This window comes from Salvelinus fontinalis, chromosome 30, assembly GCF_029448725.1.
Source record: "Salvelinus fontinalis isolate EN_2023a chromosome 30, ASM2944872v1, whole genome shotgun sequence".
Taxonomy (NCBI): Eukaryota; Metazoa; Chordata; class Actinopteri; order Salmoniformes; family Salmonidae; genus Salvelinus; species Salvelinus fontinalis.
Window position 1 is genome coordinate 9,191,882 of NC_074694.1, and position 26,435 is coordinate 9,218,316.

Consider the following 26,435-nt stretch of genomic DNA (forward strand, 5'->3'; position numbering starts at 1 on the left):
AACTGTACTTTGGATGTGTGTGTAAATGTTCTGTCCTATTTCCGGATCCAATCCCTTGGGAATTTGAATCGAGGCGTGCGTGTCTTCTCTGCCGCCGCAGGCTCATGAATCCAAAGATGAGGCAATAGATGCAACGTGTGACCACAAGGGAGAGCAAAATATCCGGTTCATAGATTTGTAAATTCAAATACATTTTTTGGGGACTAAAAGTGCAGAATAAAAACGCTTTATTTATATATTTAAAACTACAATTGCAGCAGCATAATTTTCCGAGCTATGAATTGATTTCATTGCATATTTGCTTCATTATACCATCCTTGTACATCTCTAAAATATAATAATTCAATCATGCTTTAAATGATATATGTTGTATGACTATTATTTTAGTTTACATGTGGTAAAACTGTTACCACGGAAATTATAGGTAGCCTACTTGTTTTCTTGACAACAACAAAAAAAGAGCAACAGATTGCTTAGTGTGACTAATCAACAGGTCCTATTCAGGGCCGAGGTGTGGACAGCATGGTCCTGTTGTATTCTTTTCGGGGAAAAATGCATCCTCTCTTCATCCTCCCTCAGACATGAAACGCTTTCAAAATACTGCGGTTTGTGCATATTTTTGTGCGCATTCGAAGCGAGACATGTAGGCTATTCTAAATAAAATAAATAGTATAATTGAATCCATTGTAGAATTACGCCGATAAATAAAACCAGTGCATCCATTATCTTGATATCTTATAGCCTGTAGAAAGTGCTCATAAATATCTAAAATAAATAACTACGAATCGAATGAGAAGGGACGTCGCCGTAATCACTGACTGGATAATGTTTGAGGACCACCGAAACATATGAGTCGGTCAGATGTTGTTGATGGCTCCACCCCTGCTACCTGTACATCTCTCTAGCCATCTTCCAAACAGATCTGACCCGGTAGCCGCATATCAGCTGGCCGCTGCTGAAGCAAGAAGAGGACAAACAAACCTATGGAAAGCGTTATCACAAATCTTTTCTGAAAGGGAATGAATTAGAAAATCGCGGTTATAAAGAGAGAAAGTAGTCTTCAACAGCTAGCGAGAGCGCTAAATGTACCAGAAGGAACGGACACGGAAAGCGGCGATTGGTTCTCAACAAGGTGGAGTTTTGTGAGCGAGGGCGCATCGATTGCGCTTTACGTTATTCTGTTACCAGATGCAGGAACCTGAACGACAGGTTGCGCGAAGATAATAGCTGCCTTTTCTGGAAATATTGAACCGTTACACCAGAAGAAACAAGCAAAGAACAACAGTAATTGGATTTCCTATATGGAATTAAATGAAAGAGTTTTAAAGAAATATCAGATTTTTTACATACATTTCGCATTTAGATATGTCTTCTTTTACTATGTGTGAATGACTGCTGTATATGGAACTATCACATCCTGTCATTCGAAGTGAAGTTTGTGCGTAACAGGTCGCTGAGAACACAACATTTACATAGAAGAAGAAGGACTGATGAAAACGGACCGGGCAGAGTAGAGGAAGAAGAAGGTAGTTAGTTTAAGCAATATGGCTGAATTGTGGGGTAGGGGACACTGGCTGGAACTACTCAAAGAGTCTGGATGCTAGTTATAGAACATGGCAACATATCACTGGGCATCGGTAGCCTCAGAATAATGCCTAAAGGTAAACATAGTTACTATCCGGACTCTCCCTCTATCCGCATATCCAAGATGGATGTGATCATCCCGTTTTCCCCAGATGTGCCCTGTGATAGCAACGGGCAGCGCATGTGGTGGGCTTTCCTTGCCTCCTCCATGGTTACGTTCTTTGGGGGTCTCTTCATCATTCTTCTCTGGAGAACTCTCAACTACCTGTGGACCGTCTGCTGCCACTGTAATACCAAAAAAAAGGTTGGTCATACCCATGTGTCCACAGCAGCACATTTCCAATGCATTCACAACTTGTGACAGAAATTAACTATTGTCTGTGTCGCTGTTTTAGTGTGGTACTGTGGCTTCATACCATTTAGATTCAGGATTTGGGGTATTTTCTTATTTGCTATAAGCCTATGATACTGACAGTCCCTGTGCAATAATGTTTCCCCACCAACAATCACACGATCAACATTGTTTCATTTCGCCCAAATGAAACGATAACAGTTCTAACTCTTAACACAGTTCTAACAAATGCATAACATTGTTACCCTCGAAGCATCGTTACCTATCGCTGCCCTAAAGCAGCCGCCCTTACAGAGCAAGGGAAACAACTACTTGCGTGCGTAAATGTTTTAAGAGCGAGTGACCTCACTGATTGAAACGCTACTAGCTAGCCATTTCACACCGGTTACATAGGACACTATATTTTTAGGCCATATTTGGTATAATGTTGGTTCAGAATGAACAAACACATTAGTATCTCTTACAACCATGTGTCATCTCGTTATCTCAAATTACATGAGCAGAATTAGAGCCCCCAAAAATGGTTAAGGCCATTGACACCTGTAGGCCTGCAATGTAGACCTGTCTTAAACCCTAACCCTTACCATAACCCTAACCTTAACCCGTAACCCAAACCCTAACTCCTAAACCTAACCACCACCCACTTACCCTAACCCTAATTCTAACCCTAATTCTAACCCTAACCTTAAACCTAACCCCTACTGAGAGAGTTCTCATCTGTATTCTTCGTAGCTGTTTACATACCACCTCAGATAGCAATGAATGAGCTATATTGCGCCATAAGCAAAAAAGAAAATGCTGACCCAGAGGCGGCGCTCCTAGTAGCCGGGGACTATAATGCAGGGAACTTAAATCAGTTTTACCTAATTTCTATCAGCATGTTAAATGTGCAACAAGAGGGAAAAGAACTCTGGACCACCTTTACTCCCCTCACACAGAGACACATACAAAGCTCTCCCTCACCCTCCATTTGGCAAATCTGACCATAATTCCATCCTCTTGATTCCTTCTTACAAGCGAAAATTAAAGCAAGAAGCACCAGTGACTAGATCAATAAAAAAGTGGTCAGATGAAGCAGATGCTAAGCTACAGGACTGTTTTGCTAGCACAGACTGGAATATGTTCCGGGGATTTCTCAAATGGCATTGAGGAGTACACCACATCTGTCATTGCTTCATCAATAAGTGCATTGATGACGTCGTCCCCACAGTGATCGTACGTACATACCTCAACCAGAAACCATGGATTACAGGCAACATCCACACTAAGCTAAAGGCTAGAGCTGCTGCTTTCAAGGAGCGGCATGCCCTCCGACGACGAACCATCAAGCAGGCAAAGCTTCAATACAGGACTAAGATTGAATCGTACTACACCGGCTCTGACGCTCGTCGGATGTGGCAGTGCTTGCAAACCATTACAGACTACAAAGGGATGCACAGCCGAGAGCTGCCTAGTGACATGAGCCTAGATGAGCTAAACTACTTCTATGCTCGCTTCGAGGCAAATAACACTAAAACATGGATGAGAGCACCAGCTGTACTGGAAGACTGTGTGATCACGCTCTCCGCAGCCGATGTGAGGAAGACCTTTAGACAGGTCAACCTTCACAAGGCCGCAGGGCCAGACGGATTACCAGGACGTGTACTCCGAGCATGCGCTGACCAACCGGCAAGTGTCTTCACTGACATTTTCAACCGCTCCCTGACAGAGTCTGTAATACCTACACGTTTCAAGCAGACCACCATAGTCCCTGTGCCCAAGAACACTAAGGTAACCTGCCTAAATGACTACCAACCCGTAGCACTCACGTCTGTAGCCATGAAATGCTTTGAAAGGCTGGTCATGGCTCACATCAACACCATCATCCCAGAAACCCTAGACCCACTCCAATTTGCATACCGCCCCAACAGATCCACCGATCATGCAATCTCTATTGCACTCAACACTGCCCTTTCCCACCTGGACAAAAGGAACACCTATATGAGAATGCTTTTCAATGACTACAGCTCAGCATTCAACACCATAGTGCTCCCAAAGCTCATCACTAAGCTAAGGACTCTGGGACTAAACACCTCCCTCTGCAACTGGATCCGGGACTTCCTGACGGGCAGCCCCCAGGTGGTAAGGGTAGGTAACAACACACCCGCCATGCTGATCCTCAACACAGGGGCCACTCAAGGGTGCGTGCTCAGCCCCCTCCTGTACTCCCTGTTCACTCATGACTGCAAGGCCAGGCACGACTCCAACACCATCATTACATTTGCCGATGACACAACAGTGGTAGGCCTGATCACCGACAACAACGAGACGGCCTATAGGGAGGGGGTCAGAGACCTGGCCGTGTGGTGCCAGGACAACAACCTCACCCTCAACGTGATTAAGACAAAGGAGTTAATTGTGGACTACAGGAAAAAGAGGACAGAGCACGCCCCAATTCTCATCGAGAGGGATGCAGTGGAGCAAGTTGAGAGCTTCAAGTTCCTTGGTGTCCACATCACCAACAAACTAACATGGTCCAAGCACACCAAGACAGTCGTGAAGCGGGCATGACAAAACCTATTCCCCCTCAGGAGACTGAAAAGATTTGTCATGGGTCCTCAGATCCTCTTAAGCAGCTGCACCATCGAGAGCATCCTGATTGGTTGCATCACTGCCTGATATGGCAACTGCTCGGCCTCTGACCGCAAGGCACTACAGAGGCTAGTGCGAACGACCCAGTACATCACTGTGGCCAAGCTTCCTGTCATCAAGGACCCCTATACCAGGCGGTGTCAGAGGAAGTGTCACGTTCTGACCATAGTTCCTTTTTTATGTCTTTATTTTAGTTTGGTCAGGGCGTGAGTTGGGGTGGGCATTCTATGTTGTTTTTCTATGTTTTGTTCTGTAGGTGATTTTCTATGTGTTTGGCCTAGTATGGTTCTCAATCAGAGGCAGGTGTCAGTCATTGTCTCTGATTGGGAGCCATATTTAGGTAGCCTGTTTTCATTTGTGTTTTGTGGGTGGTTGTATCCTGCGTTAGTGTTTTCACAATACGGGACTGTTTCGGGTTGTTTGTTTGTACTTTTGTTATTTTGTTCAGTGTTCTGCTTGATTTATTAAATATATCATTATGGACACTTACCACGCTGCATATTGGTCCGATCCTAGCTACTCCTCCTCAGAAGAGGACAAAAGCCATTACAGGAAGGCCTTAAAAATTGTCAAAGACTCCAGCCACCCTAGTCATAGACTGTTCTCTCTGCTACCCCACGGCAAGCTGTACCTGAGCGCCAAATCTAGGTCCAAGAGGCTCCTAAACAGATTCTACCTCCAAGCCATAAGACTCCTGAACATATAGTGAAATGGCTGCTCAGACTATTTGCATTGCCCTACTCCCCTTCCCTTTGCATTGCCCCCCCCCGCCCCCCTCCACTCTCCACACCACTGCCACTCTCTGTTGTCATCTATGCATAGTCACTTTAATAACTCTACCTACATGTACATACTACCTCAACTAACCGGTGCACTTCCTGTTCCTGTATCTGGATGACATCCTCATCTTCTCCAGGTCCCTGGTTAATGATGTGCTGCATTGACTCTGTACCGGCACCCTCCTGTATATATTGTTATTTTTTACTGCTGCTCTTTAATTACTTATTACATTTATCTCTTATACTTATCCATTTTATTTTTAAATTACTGCATTGTTGGTTAGGGGCTCGTAAGTGAGCATTTCACTCTAAGGTCTACACCTGTTTTATTCGGTGCATGTGACTAATACAATTTGATTTGATTTGATTAAACTTAAAATAACCTTTGTCCCCATGAGGGATAATCTTCCTTGAAGAACCAACACACACACACACACACACACACACACACACACACACACACACACACACACACACACACACACACACACACACACACACACACACACACACACACACACACACACACACACACACACACACACACACACACACACACACACACACACAAATACAGTTGGCAGGCTTCCGTCAGTCAGTCCAGCATAGTGCTAGCTGGGATAATGCTAGCTGGAATAATGCTAGCTGCTGCTGCTATTACACCAGTCTAGCGTTGTTGTCTGTCAATGAGACATTCATCAAAAATCAGTTGCCAGCACCATACTGTGAATCATTGTAGTGATCAAGGCCTAGATTCAATCAGAAGAACCGGCGATAGCTGAAACCCTCATAGAGGATGTTTTGGTGGTGTCGGAAGGTGGAACTGCGTTGGTGAGCTTTTGTGATCATTGTCACGAAACCAAACCCGCCCCCACTCGCGTTAGAAGTTCACAGCGAGAAAGTGAACATGATCTTTTAAAAAACCCTGAAATAATCAGGACTTCTATCATCCTATTTGAGGTGTAGATTACTTCTCACTGTTAATGTAATTTCTGTACCTGTTAATGCTTTAGGTATAAAGCCGGGAGCTACTTGTGGATTTGACAGCTCTAACGTAGGTCCACCTCCGACTCCGTCAAAACAAGGTGGATGTTGGCTAAACATGGATTCTGAGCCGTTGTTGCTCCTAGACGTTTCCACTTCACAATAACAGAGCTCACAGTTGACTGGGGCAGCACTAGCAGGGCAGACATATGACAAACTGACTTGTTGGAAACGTGGCATCCTATGACGGTGCCACATTGAAAGTCACTGAGCTCTTCAGTACGGGCCATTCTACTGCCAATGTTTGTCTGTGGAGATTGCATGGCTGTGTGCTCGAGTTTATATACCTGTCAGAACAGGTGTAACTGAAACATCCAAAATCCACTAATTTGAAGGGATGTCTCCATACTTTTGGCCGTGTAGTGTAGCTAAATATTTATCTACAGTGCCTTCTGAAAGTATGCAGATCTCTTGACTTTTTAATATTCAAAAAAATTATAAATTCAATCTACACACCATAATGACAAAGCACAAACAGTTAAAAAAAAATGTTTGCTAATTTATAAAAAATGAAATATCACTTTTAAATAAGTATTCAGACTCTTTACTCAGTACTTTGTGGAAGCACCTTTGGCAGCGATTCCAGCCTCAAGTGTTCTTGGGTATGAAGCTACACATAGATGGTCTTTACCATTCGGCCATCAGATTTGCCCCCAATGCTTCTTATAGGATACATCAGTGCACTCGTTACTCTGTAAACTGGTCATCTCTGTATACCTGTCGCAAGACCCAGTGGTTGATGGTTATTTATAAAACCCTCTTAGGCCACTCCCCCCCCCTATCTTTGATACAGTTGAAGTTGGAAGTTTACACACACTTAGGTTGAAGTCATTAAAACTCTTTTTTTCAACCACTCCACAAATGTCTTGTTAACAATCTATAGTTTTGGCAAGTCGGTTAGGACATCTACTTTGTGCATGACCCAAGTAATTTTTCCAACAATTGTTAACAGACAGATTATTTCACTTATAATTCATTGTATCACAATTCCAGTGGGTCAGAAGTTTACATACACTAAGTTGACTCTGCCTTTAAACAGCTTGGAAAATTCCAGAAAGTTGCACGAGATCTACAGTTTCTTGGTAATTTCTCGCATGGAATAGCCTTCATTTCTCAGAACAGGAATAGACTGACGAGTTTCAGAAGAAAGTTCTTTGTTTCTGGCCATTTTGAGCCTGTAATCGAACCCACAAATGCTGATGCTCAAGATACTCAAGATCAAGATAAAACTTCCTTGAAATACTATGATGAAATACTATGATGAAATACTATGAAGGCAAAGTTCCTCTGTCCAGTGTCTGTGTTCTTTTGCCCATCTTAATATTTTATTTTTATTGGCCAGTCTGAGATATGGCTTTTTCTTTGGAACTCTGCCTAGAAGGCCAGCATCCCAGAGTCACCTCTTCACTGTTGACGTTGAGACTGGTACAATTTAATGAAGCTGTCAGTTGAGGACTTCTATTCTGGTTAGAGCCAGTCTGCGCTGTTCTGTGAAGTTAGTAGTACACAGCGTTGTGCGAGATCTTCAGTTTCTTGGCAATTTCTCGTATGGAATAGCCTTCATTTCTCAGAACAAGAATAGACTGATGAGTTTCAGAAGAAAGTTCTTTGTTTCTGGCCATTTTGAGCCTGTAATCAAACCCACAAATGCTGATGCTCAAGATACTCAACTAGTCTAACGAAGGCCAGTTTTATTGATTCTTTAATCAGGACAACAGTTTTCAGCTGTGCTAACATAATTGCAAAAGGGATTTCTAATGATCAATTAGCCTTTTAAAATGATAAACTTGGATTAGCTAACACAACGTGGCATTGGAACACAGGAGTGATGGTTGCTCATAATGGGCCTCTGTACGCCTATGTAGATATTCCATAAAAAATCAGCCGTTTCCAGCTACAATAGTCATTTACAACATTAACAATGTCTACACTGTATTTCTGATCAATTTGATGTTATTTTACTGGACCAAAAATGTGCTTTAATTTAAAAAACAATGACATTTCTAAGTGATCCCAAACCTTTGAACGGTAGTATATATATAGAGAAAGAGAGATAGATAGACACAGAGAGAGCCTTATGTATGTATAGATAGATAAATAGTGCCATTTTGGATAAATCCCTATTCTTATCCTCCAAACTTGTAGAAAAATGGAATACATTGTACAGGTAACAACTCATCAAAGATGTGGCTAGACAGTGAGTTCCGAGTAGAATCCTCCCGTGTAGTAATGATCTCCCAACCTAACGCACATTAGTGAGAGAGGTGGCAAAGGGAGGGAATGACAGTCCTCTGACCTTCAGTGATCTCGCTCTCTCAATTTCAATTCATTTCAATTCAAGAGGCTTTATTGGCATGGGAAACATATGTTAACATTGCCAAAGCAAGTGAAATAGATAATAAACAAAAGTGAAATAAACAATAAAAAATGAACAGGACATTTTTACACCCACACATAAAACAATAGACATTTCAAATAATATCATATTTTGTCTATATACAGTGTTGTAACGATGTGCAAATAGTTAAAGTACAAAAGGGCAAATAAATAAACATAAATATGGGTTGTATTTACAATGGTGTTTGTTCTTCAATGGTTGACCTTTTATTGTGGTAACAGGTCAAAATCTTGCTGCTGTGATGGCACACTGTGGAATTTAACCCATTAGATATGAGAGTTTATCAAAATTGGATTTCTTTTAGAATTCTTTGTGGGTCTGTGTAATCTGAGGGAAATATGTGTCTCTAATATGGTCATACATTGGGCAGGAGGTTAGGAAGTGCAGCTCAGTTTCCACCTCATTTTGTGGGCAGTGAGCACATAGCCTGTCTTCTCTTGAGAGCCAGGTCTGCCTACGGCGGGCTTTCTCAATAGCAAGGCTATGCTCACTGAGTCTGTACATAGTCAAAGCTTTCCTTAATTTTGGGTCGGTCATAGTGGTCAGATATTCTGCCACTGTGTACTCTCTCTTTAAGGCCAAATAGCATTCTAGTTTGCTCTGTTTTTTGTTAATTCTCTCCAACGTGTCAAGTAATTATCTTTTTGTTTTCTCATGATTTGTTTGGGTCTAATTGTTCTCTCGCTCTCTCTCTCTCTCTCTCTCTCACTCTTGTTCTCTTGTTCTCTCTCTCTCTCTCTCTCTCTCTCTCTCTCCTCTCTCTCTCTCTCTCTCTCTCTCTCTCACTCTCTCTCACTCTCTCTCACTCTTGTTCTCTTGTCCTCTCTCTCTCTCTCTCTTTTTCTCTCTCTCTCTCTCTCTCTCTCTCTCTCTCTCTCTCATTCTCCTGCTCTCTCACTCTTACCAATTATTGTATCAACCATGTCTACTATAGACCATTCAATCACTCTAATCAGAGTGGATCTATTTGAGAACACCGATTTGAGTTACTTAAGAAAATAATCATCAATGTATCTCATTTTGATGTGTTGACTGTCAATAGCAGATGACTCTTGTTCTCTTGTCCTCTCTCTCTCTCTCTCTCTGTCTCTCTCTCTCTCTCTCTCTCTCTCTCTCTCTCTCTCTCACTCTTGTTCTCTTGTCCTCTCTCTCTCTCTCTTGTTCTCTCTCTCTCTCTCTCTCTCTCTCTGTCTCTCTCTCATTCTCCTGCTCTCTCACTCTTACCAATTATTGTATCAACCATGTCTACTATAGACCATTCAATCACTCTAATCAGAGTGGATCTATTTGAGAACACCGATTTGAGTTACATTGATGATTATTTTCTTAAGTATCTCATTTTGATGTGTTGACTGTCAATAGCAGATGAGATGACAGCTACTGTAGAGGTCATCACTAAGAGAACTGAATCAGTGTAGATGACAGCTACTGTAGAGGCAACACTAAGAGAACTGAATCAGTATAGATTACCACTACTGTAGAGGGAACACTAAGAGAACTGAATCAGTATAGATTACTACTACTCTATGACTGGATCACTAGGTAGGAGTTGGTTAAATCACAGAGAGACTGGAACACTAGGAGTTGGTTAAATCACAGAGAGACTGGAACACTAGGAGTTGGTTAAATCACAGAGAGACTGGAACACTAGGAGTTGGTTAAAGAGAGACTGGAACACTAGGAGTTGGTTAAAGAGAGACTGGAACACTAGGAGTTGGTTAAGTCACAGAGAGACTGGAACACTAGGAGTTGGTTAAAGAGAGACTGGAACACTAGGAGTTGGTTAAAGAGAGACTGGAACACTAGGAGTTGGTTAAAGAGAGACTGGAACACTAGGAGTTGGTTAAAGAGAGACTGGAACACTAGGAGTTGGTTAAAGAGAGACTGGAACACTAGGAGTTGGTTAAAGAGAGACTGGAACACTAGGAGTTGGTTAAAGAGAGACTGGAACACTAGGAGTTGGTTAAAGAGAGACTGGAACACTAGGAGTTGGTTAAATCACAGAGAGACTGGAACACTAGGAGTTGGTTAAAGAGAGACTGGAACACTAGGAGTTGGTTAAATCACAGAGAGACTGGAACACTAGGAGTTGGTTAAAGAGAGACTGGAACACTAGGAGTTGGTTAAATCACAGAGAGACTGGAACACTAGGAGTTGGTTAAAGAGAGACTGGAACACTAGGAGTTGGTTAAATCACAGAGAGACTGGAACACTAGGAGTTGGTTAAATCACAGAGAGACTGGAACACTAGGAGTTGGTTAAAGAGAGACTGGAACACTAGGAGTTGGTTAAAGAGAGACTGGAACACTAGGAGTTGGTTAAAGAGAGACTGGAACACTAGGAGTTGGTTAAGTCACAGAGAGACTGGAACACTAGGAGTTGGTTAAGTCACAGAGAGACTGGAACACTAGGAGTTGGTTAAGTCACAGAGAGACTGGAACACTAGGAGTTGGTTAAATCACAGAGAGACTGGAACACTAGGAGTTGGTTAAATCACAGAGAGACTGTAATACTAGATAATAATGAGTAAGCCAGTGACTTTTCTGAACCATATCGAACGTACAACATGAATCACTCTTCCTCCAGCGCGTGCCGTCCATCTCTACCTCCCTTCTCCTCTCTCCTCTTTCGCATTTCTCTCACTCACTCGCTCCTGTCATGTCTTCTCTCTTCCACTACCCCCCCCCCCCCAATAATCACACACCCACACACAAAGGTGTAATGTCAGACAGTCGCCAGGCAACAGATGTAAAGTCAGTCAGTTGCCAGGCAACAGATGCAATGTCAGTCAGTTGGCAGGCAACAGATGCAATGGCAGTCAGTTGGCAGGCAACAGATGCAATGTCAGTCAGTCGCCAGGCAACAGATGTAATGCCAGTCAGTCAACAGGCAACAAATGTAATGTAACGTCAGTCAGTCGCCAGACAACACATGTAATGCCAGTCAGTCGACATGCAACAGATGTAATGTCAGTCAGGCGCCAGGCAACAGATGTAATGTCAGTCAGGCGCCAGGCAACAGATGTAATGTCAGTCAGTCGCTAGGCAACAGATGTAATGTCAGATAGTTTAAAGGCAACAGATGTAATGTCAGTCAGTCGGCAGGCAACTGATGTAATGTCAGTCAGTTGCCAGGCAACATATGTAATGTTAGTCAGTCGCTAGGCAACGAACACATATGTATACTATCTTTTGGGGGGTTGCTAAGCAACAAACAAAGTATTTCATTATAAGAGAAAATCCTACCCTTTATGCAATTGTTTAGGCTCAGGATCTAGCTTGGTTAGCAGAGAGACAGTTAGTGTAGAGACACCGTTTCCCACCCACCCCCACCGAGTCATGTGATTAGCATCACAAACAAAGCAGCTAGAATAGTGAAGGGTATTTTAGTTTCCTAAGTCATCTCATTCCGTTTCTCCTTGTTGTTTTTCGTTGGTTGCTCTCTCTCTTTATGAACGAGATATTCCCCCCCCCCCCCACCCGCCCACTCTAGTGTTCTAGAATGGTTGAGCTCTAGTTCTGGGCTGATTCCCAAATGACACCCTATTCCCTTTATAGTGCACTATTTTTGACCAGGGCCCATAAGGCTCTGGTCAGACGTAGTGCACTATATAGGGAATAGGGTGCTATTTTGGATGCATACCCTAGATTGACTGTATTCCCTCCCTTCTGCCCTCGTTACCTCCTCTTTCATAGATCTGAGACAACTGTGTAGGGGTAAACAATGGGCGAGATGAGGAACAGAGATGAGGAACAGTGCATGTTTAAGCAATAAGGCATGAGGGGGGGTGGTATATGGCCAATATACCACGGCTAAGGGCTGTTCTTATGCACGACACTAAGCAGAGTGCCTGGACACAGCCCTTAGCCGTGGTATATTGGCCATATATCACAAACCTCCGAGATGCCTTGCTGCTGTTATAAACTGGTTAACAGCATAATTAGATCTGTAAAAATACATGTTATGTCATACCCATGGTATATTTATTTATTTATTTTTTATTTCACCTTTATTTAACCAGGTAGGCTAGTTGAGAACAAGTTCTCATTTGTAACTGCGACCTGGCCAAGATAAAGCATAGCAGTGTGAACAGACAACAACACAGAGTTACACATGGAGTAAACAATAAACAAGTCAATAACATGGTAGAAAAAAAAGAGAATCTATATACAATGTGTGCAAAAGGCATGAGGAGGTAGGCAATAAATCGAATAATTACAATTTAGCAGATTAACACTGGGGTGATAAATCATCAGATGATCATGTGCAAGTAGAGATACTGGTGTGCAAAAGAGCAGAAAAGTAAATTTAAAAAAGCAGTATGAGGGTGAGGTAGGTAAATTGGGTGGGCTATATACCGATGGACTATGTACAGCTGCAGCGATCGGTTAGCTGCTCAGATAGCAGATGTTAAAAGTTGTTGAGGGAGATAAGTCTCCAACTTCAGAGATTTTTGCAATTCGTTCCAGTCGCAGGCAGCAGAGAACTGGAAGGAAAGGCGGCCAAATGAGGTTTTGGCTTTAGGGATGATCAGTGAGATACACCTGCTGGAGCGCGTGCTACGGGTGGGTGTAGCCATCGTGACCAGTGAACTGAGATAAGGCGGCGCTTTACCTAGCATAGCCTTGTAGATGACCTGGAGCCAGTGGGTCTGACGACGAACATGTAGAGAGGGCCAGCCGACTAGGGCATACAGGTCGCAGTGGTGGGTTGTATAAGGTGCTTTAGTAACAAAACGGATGGCACTGTGATAAACTGCATCCAGTTTGCTGAGTAGAGTATTGGAAGCTATTTTGTAGATGACATCGCCGAAGTCGAGGATCGGTAGGATAGTCAGTTTTACTAGGGTAAGTTTGGCGGCGTGGTTGAAGGAGGCTTTGTTGCGAAATAGAAAGCCGACTCTAGATTTGATTTTGGATTGGAGATGTTTGATATGAGTCTGGAAGGAGAGTTTGCAGTCTAGCCAGACACCTAGGTACTTATAGATGTCCACATATTCTAGGTCGGAACCGTCCAGGTTGGTGATGCTAGTCGGGCGTGCGGGTGCAGGCAGCGAACGGTTTAAAAGCATGCATTTGGTTTTACTAGCATTTAAGAGCAGTTGGAGGCCACAGAAGGAGTGTTGAATGGCATTGAAGCTCGTTTGGAGGTTAGATAGCACAGTGTCCAAGGAAGGGCCAGATGTATACAGAATGGTGTCGTCTGCGTAGAGGTGGATCAGGGAATCGCCCGCAGCAAGAGCAACATCATTGATATATACAGAGAAAAGAGTCGGCCCGAGAATTGAACCCTGTGGTACCCCCATAGACTGCCAGAGGACCGGACAACATGCCCTGCGATTTGACACACTGAACAAAGTAGTTGGTAAACCAGGCAAGGCAGTCATTAGAAAAACCAAGGCTACTGAGTCTGCCGATAAGAATATGGTGATTGACAGAGTCGAAAGCCTTGGCCAGGTCGATGAAGACGGCTGCACAGTACTGTCTTTTATCGATGGCGGTTATGATATCGTTTAGTACCTTGAGCGTGGCTGAGGTGCACCCGTGACCGGCTCGGAAACCGGATTGCATAGTGGAGAAGGTACGGTGGGATTCGAGATGGTCAGTGATCTGTTTGTTGACTTGGCTTTCGAAGACCTTAGATAGGCAGGGCAGGATGGATATAGGTCTGTAACAGTTTGGGTCCAGGGTGTCTCCCCCTTTGAAGAGGGGGATGACCGCGGCAGCTTTCCAATCCTTGGGGATCTCAGATGATACGAAGGAGAGGTTGAACAGGCTGGTAATAGGGGGTGCGACAATGGCGGCGGACAGTTTCAGAAATAGGGGGTCCAGATTGTCAAGCCCAGCTGATTTGTATGGGTTCAGGTTTTGCAGCTCTTTCAGAACATCTGCTATCTGGATTTGGGTAAAGGGGGAAGCTGGGGAGGCTTGGGCGAGTAGCAGCGGGGGGGGGGGGGGGGGGGGCGGAGCTGTTGGCCACGGTTGGAGTCGCCAGGAGGAAGGCGTGGCCAGCCGTTGAGAAATTCTTGTTGAAGTTTTCGATTATCACGGATTTATCGGTGGTGAACGTGTTACCTAGCCTCAGTGCAGTGGGCAGCTGGGAGGAGGTGCTCTTGTTCTCCATGGACTTTACAGTATCCCAGGACTTTTTGGAGTTAGAGCTACAGGATGCAAATTTCTGCTTGAAAAAGCTGGCCTTTGCTTTCCTGACTGACTGCATGTATTGGTTCCTGACTTCCCTGAACAGTTGCATATCGCGGGGACTCTTCGATGCTATTGCAGTTCGCCACAGGATGTTTTTGTGCTGGTCGAGGGCAGTCAGGTCTGGAGTGAACCAAGGGCTATATCTGTTCTTAGTTCTGCATTTTTTGAACGGAGCATGTCTATCTAATATCGTGAGGAAGTAACTTTTAAAGAATGACCAGGCATCCTCAACTGACGGGATGAGGTCAATATCCTTCCAGGGTACCCGGGCCAGGTTGATTAGAAAGGCCTGCTCGCAGAAGTGTTTTAGGGAGCGTTTGACAGTGATGAGGGGTGGTCGTTTGACCGCGGACCCGTAGCGGATACAGGCAATGAGGCAGTGATCGCTGAGATCTTGATTGAAGACAGCAAAGGTGTATTTGGAGGGCAGGTTGGTCAGGATAATGTCTATTAGGGTGCCCATGTTTACAAATTTAGGGTTGTACCTGGTGGGTTCCTTGATGATTTGTGTGAGATTGAGGGCCTCTAGCTTAGATTGTAGGACTGCTGGGGTGTTAAGCATATCCCAGTTTAGGTCACCTAACAGAACAAACTCTGAAGCTAGATGGGGGGCGATCAATTCACAGATGGTGTCCAGGGCACAGCTGGGTGCTGAGGGGGGTCGGTAGCAGGCGGCAACAGTGAGAGACTTATTTCTGGAGAGATTAATTTTTAAAATTAGAAGTTCGAACTGTTTGGGCATAGACCTGGAAAGTATGACAGAACTTTGCAGGCTCTGCAGTAGATTGCATCTCCTCCCCCTTTGGCAGTTCTATCTTGACGGAAAGTGTTATAGTTGGGTATGGAAATCTCTAAATTTTTGGTGGCGTTCCTAAGCCAGGAATCAGACACGGCAAGGACATCAGGGTTGGCAGAGTGTGCTAAAGCGGTGAGAAAGACAAACTTAGGGAGGAGGCTTCTGATGTTGACATGCATGAGACCAAGGCTTTTTCGATCACAGAAGTCAACAAATGAGGGTGCCTGGGGACATGCAGGGCCTGGGTTTACCTCCACATCACCCGAGGAACAGAGGAGTAGTAGGATGAGGGTGCGGCTAAAGGCTACCAAAACTGGTCGCCTAGAGCGTTGGGGACAAGGAATAAAAGGAGCAGATTTATGGGCGTGGTAGAATAGATTCTGGGCATAATGTGCAGACAGGGGTATGGTGGGGCACGGGTACAGCGGAGGCAAGCCCAGGCACTGGGTGATGATAAGAGAGGTTGTATCTCTGGACATGCTGGTCACAATGGGTGAGGTCACCGCATGTGTGGGAGGTGGGACAAAGGAGGTATCAGAGGTACGGGGAGTGGATCTACGGGCTCCATTGCAAACCAAAACAATGATAACTAGCCTGAACAACAGTATACAAGGCATATTGATATTTGAGAGAGGCATACAGTAATTGCAGGTCTTGATTGGGAGAGCTAGCTAAAACAACAGGTGAGATAACAGCAGCTAGTCAGCTAACACAGCAACAGCAGGTAAAACGGCGATGACTAGGCAGAGAGGGTCAGATTAACTACACACAGAGCCTGAGTTAAAACACAGAGCCGACAGATAAAACACAAATAAACAGAATGGAGTACCGTGAATGAATGGACAGTCCAGCAGGCATCAGCTGTGTAGCCAAGTGATCATAGTGTCCAGGGGGCAGCCGTAGATGGAGCAGGGAAGCCGCCACTACGCTAGCACGCGGCGTTTAAAGTTAGTAGCCCGGGGGGGGGTCTGCTCAGACGGAGGCCGGTTGAGGGCACAGCGGATGGGGTATTCGTCGGCAGACCAGACGTGGTGGTGCGGCGGGGCGCCGTGTCGACAGAGAATCCAAGCCAGATGGCGAAAGAGGTATTGTAGAATTTTGTTTGCTAACTGGTGCTAGCTTCGTGGCAGTGGTGCTAGCTGCAAGCTAGCTGTGAGGATCAGAAGTAGTGGCTCAGGGATTACGGCAGGAATCCGGCGTTGTTGTGGAGAGACAGTCCGATGCTGGTAAATTGGTGAGTAATATCCAGGCTAATAACAGGGCTGGTGTCTGTGCAGAAGGTAAAAGCTGCTAGCAGCGGCTAAAAATGACTAAATAGCTTGAGGCTGAGAGAGGGGATGGATGAGGAGAGAGGGGGATGGATGAGGAGAGAGGGGAATGGATCTGTCTGCTTCACGTCTGGTCTGATCAATTCCAGAACCATAGGCACGGAGAAGAGACAGGAGGATGAGAGAGGAGAAAGGAGGGAGGGTGAGGAGACAGGATGATGAGAGAGGAGAAAGGGGGGAGGGTGAGGAGACAGGAGGATGAGAGAGGAGAAAGGAGGGAGGGTGAAGAGACAGGAGGATGAGAGAGGAGAAAGGAGGGAGGGTGAGGAGACAGGAGGATGAGAGAGGAGAAAGAAGGGAGGGTGAGGAGACAGGAGGATGAGAGAGGAGAAAGGAGGGAGGGTGAGGAGACAGGAGGATGAGAGAGGAGAGAGGAGGGAGGGTGAGAGAGGAGAAAGGAGGGAGGGTGAGGAGACAGGAGGATGAGAGAGGAGAAAGGAGGGAGGGTGAAGAGACAGGAGGATGAGAGAGGAGAAAGGAGGGAGGGTGAGGAGACAGGAGGATGAGAGAGGAGAAAGGAGGGAGGGTGAAGAGACAGGAGGATGAGAGAGGAGGGTGAAGAGACAGGAGGATGAGAGAGGAGAAAGGAGGGAGGGTGAAGAGACAGGAGGATGAGAGAGGAGGGTGAAGAGACAGGAGGATGAGAGAGGAGAAAGGAGGGAGGGTGAAGAGACAGGAGGATGAGAGAGGAGGGTGAGGAGACAGGAGGATGAGAGAGGAGAAAGGAGGGAGGGTGAGGAGACAGGAGGATGAGAGAGGAGAGAGAGGGTGATTTAGGAAAGGAGGAGGGATGGAGGGAGGAGGAGAGGGGGCGTACTGTTCGATTCACATCTGGTGACTGGTCTGCCAAAAGGATCATACCTCGAACCATATACACACACACAGTCCCATGTTCACACCACAGGCATGTCCCTAGACTGACATACTGTCTTAGTGACACTCACGATGTTGTGTATTGATGATACACCACACGTGCAACCATCTGAAGAGAGACTTTAACCCAAAACCCTAAAGCCTGTTTAGTCAGAATGACTGGTGCTGTACTGAGATTTAATCCACATTTAAACCTATAATAAACCCCGAAGCCTGTTTAGTCAGAATGACTGTTGCTGTACTGAGATTTAATCCACATTTAAACCTATAATAAATCCTGAAGCCTGTTTAGTCAGAATGACTGTTGCTGTACTGGGATTTAATCCACATTTAAACCTATAATAAACCCTGAAGCCTGTTAATCAGAATGACTGGAGCTGTACTGAGATTTAATCCACATTTAAACCTATAATAAACCCTGAAGCCTGTTTAGTCAGAATGACTGTTGCTGTACTGCGATTTAATCCACATTTAAACCTATAATAAACCCTGAAGCCTGTTTAGTCAGAATGACTGTTGCTGTACTGAGATTTAATCCACATTTAAACCTATAATAAATCCTGAAGCCTGTTTAGTCAGAATGACTGTTGCTGTACTGGGATTTAATCCACATTTAAACCTATAATAAACCCTGAAGCCTGTTAATCAGAATGACTGGAGCTGTACTGAGATTTAATCCACATTTAAACCTATAATAAACCCCGAAGCCTGTTAATCAGAATGACTGGAGCTGTACTGAGATTTAATCCACATTTAAACCTATAATAAACCCCGAAGCCTGTTAATCAGAATGACTGGAGCTGTACTGAGATTTAATCCACATTTAAACCTATAATAAACCCCGAAGCCTGTTAATCAGAATGACTGGAGCTGTACTGAGATTTAATCCAAAGTTGAACCAACAAAGCTTACATACAATTTAATGAAATACTACCAATGATCAACAAGTGAGTTGTTTATCAGGTCTCATTACAGTACGTCATTTCACTGGTCCTGTCTGTTTTATATATCATATATTCAAATAGATTCAACTGTAGCTGAGAGAAGAAGAGGGAGAGAGATTACATGGGACAGTTCAATTCTCCGTTGGAAAGAGTTAGGGCTCTATTCAGTCTGTTTGGCCGAAGCGTTACAGATTGAGCGATTGAAAATGTAAAGATAATTTCCAATTGACCCCGACACATGCAGCATTTACAGTGAATGTAGTCTCCGCTAACGCGGGAACGTTGCCTTTTTAAACATCAATTTGGGCTTTAGCGCTGAATTACCGCGACACGGATTGAATAGAGCCCTTGTTCTTGTTATCTGTGAATGATGTGAAACTCCCGTATCTTTACTAAGTTATGCCTAGGTGAGTTCAAAAAAAAAGATTATGGGTGAAAAACAAGAATGGGATGAATGAAGGTATTCTAGAAATGTTGTAATTTAAGCAGTTACAGAAGAGCAATACTATTATGAGTTTAGATACTAAGCAGTCTGAAGGAGTTTCTAATGAATTAACTGGACAAACATGTGATATTGTATTTATTGGACCGTAGCCCAAATGGTGGCAATTAAAGTTACTTTAATACGACTATTTTATTTTTTGGGGAGTGAGATTCTTCCTTCATCTTTTAATTTTCTTCTCCATAGAGAATGGATTCATTTATAATTGAGATCTTGTGACATGTTGTCACGTCCTGACCATAGTTCTTATGTGTTTTGCTTGTTTTAGTGTTGGTCAGGACGTGAGCTGGGTGGGCATTCTATGTTGTGTGTCTAGTTTGTCTGTTTCTGTGTTCAGCCTAATATGGTTCTCAATCAGAGGCAGCTGTCAATCGTTGTCCCTGATTGAGAATCATATATAGGTGGCTTGTTTTGTGTTGGGATTTTGTGGGTGGTTGTTTCCTGTGTCAGTGTTTGTGCCACACGGGACTGTGACGGCTATTACGTTTGTTGTTTTGTTTAGTGTCTTGTCTCTGTGTTAATTAAATTCATGGAAAATTACCACGCTGCACATTGGTCCTCCGATCCTTCTCGCCTCTCCTCGTCTAAGGAGGAGGACGACTTAGACTGCCGTTACACATGTGTAGTAATACGTTTTTGAATAATGCAAAGAAATTGTGTCAGGGGAGGGACACGTTCTATTTCTGTTTAAAGACTCCTTCCTTTGAGAAATGATGTTGAGGGATCCAGGGAGGATATGCTCATCGGGCTGATCAATGCCGTCTACTGTCAGATGTGGTATAGCCTAGATTTAGGCGGGATGAAAGTGTAACCTAAATTTAGAAGAATACATAATCTATCAGATCATCAGAAAGCTGATCATCTACAAAGCCAGTGCTTTTACAGTGGTCGGTGATGTATGGATGTATGCTTGAAAGTTCCATTAATTACATTTTTACGGGAACAATTATGATTTTAAAAAACAAAGTCATTTTTCATCAGGGCAAAAACTCCAGAAAGACTCAGGCTTACATGAGAACATTGTTGCTGCCATGCTGTGTTGTCATGCTGTGTTGCTGCCATGCTGTGTTGTCATGATGTGTTGTCATGATGTGTTGTCATGATGTGTTGCTGCCATGCTGTGTTGTCATGATGTGTTGCTGCCATGCTGTGTTGTCATGCTGTGTTGCTGCCATGCTGTGTTGTCATGATGTGTTGTCATGATGTGTTGTCATGATGTGTTGCTGCCATGCTGTGTTGTCATGATGTGTTGCTGCCATGCTGTGTTGTCATGATGTGTTGCTGCCATGCTGTGTTGTCATGATGTGTTGCTGCCATGCTGTGTTGTCATGATGTGTTGCTGCCATGCTGTGTTGTCATGATGTGTTGCTGCCATGCTGTGTTGTCATGATGTGTTGCTGCCATGCTGTGTTGTCATGATGTGTTGCTGCCATGCTGTGTTGTCATGATGTGTTGCTGCCATGCTGTGTTGTCATGATGTGTTGCTGCCATGATGTGTTGTTGTCATGATGTGTTGTCATGATGTGTTGCTGCCATGCTGTGTTGTCATGCTGTGTTGTCATGATGTGTTGCTGCCATGCTGTGTTGACATGATGTGTTGCTGCCATGCTGTGTTGTCATGATGTGTTGCTGCCATGCTGTGTTGTCATGATGTGTTGCTGCCATGCTGTGTTGTCATGATGTGTTGCTGCCATGCTGTGTTGTCATGATGTGTTGCTGCCATGCTGTGTTGTCATGATGTGTTGCTGCCATGCTGTGTTGTCATGATGTGTTGCTGTCATGCTGTGTTGTCATGATGTGTGGCTGCCATGCTGTGTTGTCATGATGTGTTGCTGCCATGCTGTGTTGTCATGATGTGTTGCTGCCATGCTGTGTTGTCATGATGTGTTGCTGCCATGCTGTGTTGTCATGATGTGTTGCTGCCATGCTGTGTTGTCATGATGTGTTGCTGCCATGCTGTGTTGTCATGATGTGTTGCTGCCATGCTGTGTTGTCATGATGTGTTGCTGCCATGCTGTGTTGTCATGATGTGTTGCTGCCATGCTGTGTTGTCATGATGTGTTGCTGCCATGCTGTGTTGTCATGATGTGTTGCTGCCATGCTGTGTTGTCATGATGTGTTGTTGTCATGATGTGTTGCTGCCATGCTGTGTTGCTGCCATGCTGTGTTGTCATGATGTGTTGCTGCCATGCTGTGTTGCTGCCATGCTGTGTTGTCATGATGTGTTGTTGTCATGATGTGTTGCTGCCATGCTGTGTTGCTGCCATGCTGTGTTGTCATGATGTGTTGCTGCCATGCTGTGTTGTCATGATGTGTTGCTGCCATGCTGTGTTGTCATGATGTGTTGCTGCCATGCTGTGTTGTCATGATGTGTTGCTGCCATGCTGTGTTGTCATGATGTGTTGCTGCCATGCTGTGTTGTCATGATGTGTTGCTGCCATGCTGTGTTGTCATGATGTGTTGCTGCCATGCTGTGTTGTCATGATGTGTTGCTGCCATGCTGTGTTGTCATGATGTGTTGCTGCCATGCTGTGTTGTCATGATGTGTTGCTGCCATGCTGTGTTGTCATGATGTGTTGCTGCCATGCTGTGTTGTCATGATGTGTTGCTGCCATGCTGTGTTGTCATGATGTGTTGCTGCCATGCTGTGTTGTCATGATGTGTTGCTGCCATGCTGTGTTGTCATGATGTGTTGCCATGCTGTGTTGTCATGATGTGTTGTCATGCTGTGTTGTCATGATGTGTTGTCATGCTGTGTTGTCATGATGTGTTGCTGCCATGCTGTGTTTTCATGATGTGTTGCTGCCATGCTGTGTTGTCATGATGTGTTGCTGCCATGCTGTGTTGTCATGATGTGTTGTCATGCTGTGTTGTCATGACGTGTTGCTGCCATGCTGTGTTGTCATGACGTGTTGCTGCCATGCTGTGTTGTCATGACGTGTTGCTGCCATGCTGTGTTGTCATGTGTTGCTGCCATGCTGTGTTGTCATGATGTGTTGCTGCCATGCTGTGTTGTCATGATGTGTTGCTGCCATGCTGTGTTGTCATGATGTGTTGCTGCCATGCTGTGTTGTCATGATGTGTTGCTGCCATGCTGTGTTGTCATGATGTGTTGCTGCCATGCTGTGTTGTCATGATGTGTTGCTGCCATGCTGTGTTGCTGCCATGCTGTGTTGTCATGCTGTGTTGCTGCCATGCTGTGTTGTCATGATGTGTTGCTGCCATGCTGTGTTGTCATGATGTGTTGCTGCCATGCTGTGTTGTTGTCTTAGGTCTCTCTTTATGTAGTGCTGTGTTGTCTTTCTTGTCGTGATGTGTGTTTTGTCCTATATTTATCTTTTATTTATTTATTTTTAATCTCAGCCACAGCGGGAGGCCTTTTGCCTTTTTGGTAGGCCGTCATTGTAAATAAGAATTTGTTCTTAACTGACTTGCCTAGTTAAATAAAATACAAAAAATACAATCTTGGCACACCTGTATTTGGGGAGTTTCTCCCATTCTTCTCTGCAGATCCTCTCAAACTCTAAACGAGATATAATTTTTTTTTTTTACATCAACAAATTTAAAGATTAATTGGTAATAATATGCATTTTAAATAGCACAACCATATTATGTCACTGACATTTCAGAATAGCTTATCCCAAACAACGAGCGAGCACGCCACAGGTAAAGTAGAGATGGGCAGGCCACAGGTAAAGTAGAGATGGGCAGGCCACAGGTAAAGTAGAGACGGGCAGGCCACAGGTAAAGTAGAAACGGGCCGGCCACAGGTAAAGTAGAGACGGGCAGGCCACAGGTAAAGTAAAAACGGGCAGGCCACAGGTAAAGTAGAGACGGGCAGGCCACAGGTAAAGTAGAGATGGGCAGGCCACAGGTAAAGTAGAGACGGGCAGGCCACAGGTAAAGTAGAAACGGGCAGGCCACAGGTAAAGTAGAGACGGGCAGGCCACAGGTAAAGTAGAGACGGGCAGGCCACAGGTAAAGTAGAGACGGGCAGGCCACAGGTAAAATAGAGATTGTCACAGATTCTAATTCAGGCACGTGTACAGATAGGGCTGTACCTTTGCAGAGCACATGCCCCTTTGGCCTTCCAGTCTCCAAAGTTCCCTCTTGGGTGGTGGTAGAATTTGGTGATAGAGTTTCTTTGTATAATTTATTTTGTCTGCCAGCCACTGCCAGCCAGTAGGGCGGGATTACCAAACGGGCACATTTGGTGCCCCAACCCCCTATCTGGGGTCCCCAGATAGCATAAGATAGAAAAATGTGTAGAATTGCTGGAAATTAGCTTTAAAAATGCAAACATTTATCTCAGCTTCATGACAAAATGTGTAGAATAGCAGAAAATTTGCTTTAAAACTGCAAAATGTTCTCTCAGCCTTACGGCAAAATATCAGCAAAAGCATGAGATGAGCTATAAAACAGCTCATTCTTTCCCCTGCCTCATGGCAAAAAGTGTAAAATTGCAGGAAATTTGCTTTAAAGCTGCAACATATTCTCTTAGCCTCATGTCAGAATGTGTAGAATAACATTACACAACTACTGACCACAACTACACAACAATTTCTGTTTGCCTCATTCATAATTAATTATGAATATATTATATATATATTAATTCATATGGTATTATAAATTGCGAATCCAGTAGAAATTAAAAGGATGTTCACATCTCGGTCCCTAAAGGTGAGAGCAGCGATCTTTTCCCTCTGAAGATGAAGCCAGGCGGCCATCTTTGATTTATGAGGTGATCTTTTCACTATACTAATTGGTCTGAGGGATGTCTGATATCACCGCTGGCCATGTATCTCTGAACTCTGCTATTTCTGACATTAACAATTCATAGAGAAAGGCTTTTTTCATGCTACATTTTTAGACCTGCTCATTAACTAGCTGAGAGGATCACAGTGTGAAGCCAATTATATGTATTTAATGCCACCATTTAACTTAACCTTCTTCATCACCTTTTAACATTACCTTTTTTTTTTATTTAGCTTTTCCTTCATCATCTTCTCTTTTTTGCTACTCGGTCATTATCTCCGCTCAGGGTACAAATTGACCAGGTGTTGTTTAAATGTCATGTGTCAATCAAAAAGCTACTGAACCTTTTCCTGACCCTGGTTTAGAACAATGTGAAGAGAACCACGGATCAGTATCTGACATCTGAGAGCTCAATTGGAGGTTCATTACCATAAGTGTATTAGTATATAACACTTCATGGCTACAATGTGTCTTTTTTTTATCCTGCTAAATCAATGGTTGTGAATGATGCATCTGCTCTCGCCTATATTGAAGACAGGTTGCAGTAGACTAGATCAAAAGGGCTTCAAGCTTTACAGAGAGGATAGTACCACAAACAGTATTTTTTATATATATATATTTTTTTTTATTTCACCTTTATTTAAACAGGTAGGCCAGTTGAGAACAAGTTCTCATTTACAACTGCGACCTGGCCAAGATAAAGCAAAGCAGTGCGACACAAACAACACAGAGTTACACATGGAGTAAACAAACGTACGTACAGTCAATAACAAAATAGTAAAGTCTATATACAGTAAGTGCAAATTAAGTAAGATTAGGGAGGTGAGGCAATAAATAGGACATAGTGGCAACATAATTACAATTTAGCAATTAAACACTGGAGTGATAGATGTGCAGAAGATGAATGTGTAAGTAGAAATACTGGGGTGCAAAGGAGCAAAAAATAAATAACAATATGGGGATGAGGTAGTTGGGTGGGCTTTTTACAGATGGGCTATGTACAGGTGCAATGATCTGTAAGATGCTCTGACAGCTGATGCTTAAAGTTAGTGAGGGAGATCTGAGTCTCTGGCTTCAGTGATTTAAAAAAAATTCGTTCCAGACATTGGCAACAGAGACCTGGAAGGAAAGGCGGCCAAAGGGGCAATTGGCTTTGGGGATAACCAGTGAAATATACCTGCTGGAGCGCGTGCTACGGGTGGGTGCTGCTATGGTGACCAGTGAGCTGAGATAAGGCGGGGCTTTACCTAGCAAAGACTTATAGATGACCTGGAGCCAGTGGGTTTGGCGACGAATATGCAGCGAGGGCCAGCCAACGAGAGCATACAGGTCGCAGTGGTGGGTAGTATATGGGGCTTTGATGACAAAACGGATGTCACTGTGATAGACTGCATCCAGTTTGCTGAGTAGAGTGATTATGATCAAATAGCCACAGTAGCCTACTTGGCCATTGTTAAAACTGTAACTTAAAGCGGGTACAGCCTCAGTGTTCACAGTAAACGGACAATGGAAGTTTCACAGATTTTTCACAATGTTCAAGTTTGCGCTCAGCAGACCTAAAATTACCTCCGTTCCGAATGTTTTTTGCTGTTGGGAACATTGGTTACACCCCAAGGCTTTACCACCTACAGAAGTCACACCCCAAGGCTTTACCACCTAAAGACTCAGTCACACCCCAAGGCTTTACCACCTACAGACTCAGTCACACCCCAAGGCTTTAACCACCTACAGACTCAGTCACACCCCAAGGCTTTACCACCTACAGACTCAGTCACACCCCAAGGCTTTAACCACCTACAGACTCAGTCACACCCCAAGGCTTTAACCACCTACAGACTCAGTCACACCCCAAGGCTTTACAACCTACAGACTCAGTCACACCCCAAGGCTTTACCACCTACAGACTCAGTCACACCCCAAGGCTTTAACCACCTACAGACTCAGTCGCACCCCAAGGCTTTACCACCTAGTGGGAGCAGGTCCCTGACCAGGAAATAGCAGGGCCCTGACCAGGCAATAGCAGGGCCCTGACCAGAACATAGCAGATCCCTGACCAGGCAATAGCAGGGCCCTGACCAGACCATAGCAGGGCCCTGACCAGAACATAGCAGATCCCTGACCAGGCAATAGCAGGGCCCTGACCAGACCATAGCAGGTCCCTGACCAGAACATAGCAGATCCCTGACCAGGCAATAGCAGGGCCCTGACCAGACCATAGCAGGTCCCTGACCAGAACATAGCAGGTC

The 26,435-nt window shown here is 44.3% G+C and overlaps 1 protein-coding gene across 10 annotated transcripts in view; it reads left to right on the forward strand.

Moving 5' to 3' along the window:
• Positions 1-808: 808 nt before the first annotated feature.
• LOC129828606 (calcium-activated potassium channel subunit alpha-1-like) overlaps positions 809-26,435 on the forward strand; it is a 239,478-nt gene continuing 213,851 nt past the window's right edge. For 3 of the 10 annotated variants that reach the window (XR_008755259.1, XM_055889667.1, XM_055889668.1), the window contains exon 1: positions 816-1,888. Coding sequence is in view for 9 of the 10 variants with exons in the window: in XM_055889667.1 (XP_055745642.1) it covers positions 1,598-1,888 (291 nt within the window). In the remaining variant the exon portion in view is untranslated. Of the gene's footprint in view, positions 1,889-26,435 lie in introns of all 10 variants that reach the window. The other 7 variants (XM_055889669.1, XM_055889665.1, XM_055889670.1 and 4 more) reach the window with 6 other exon arrangements.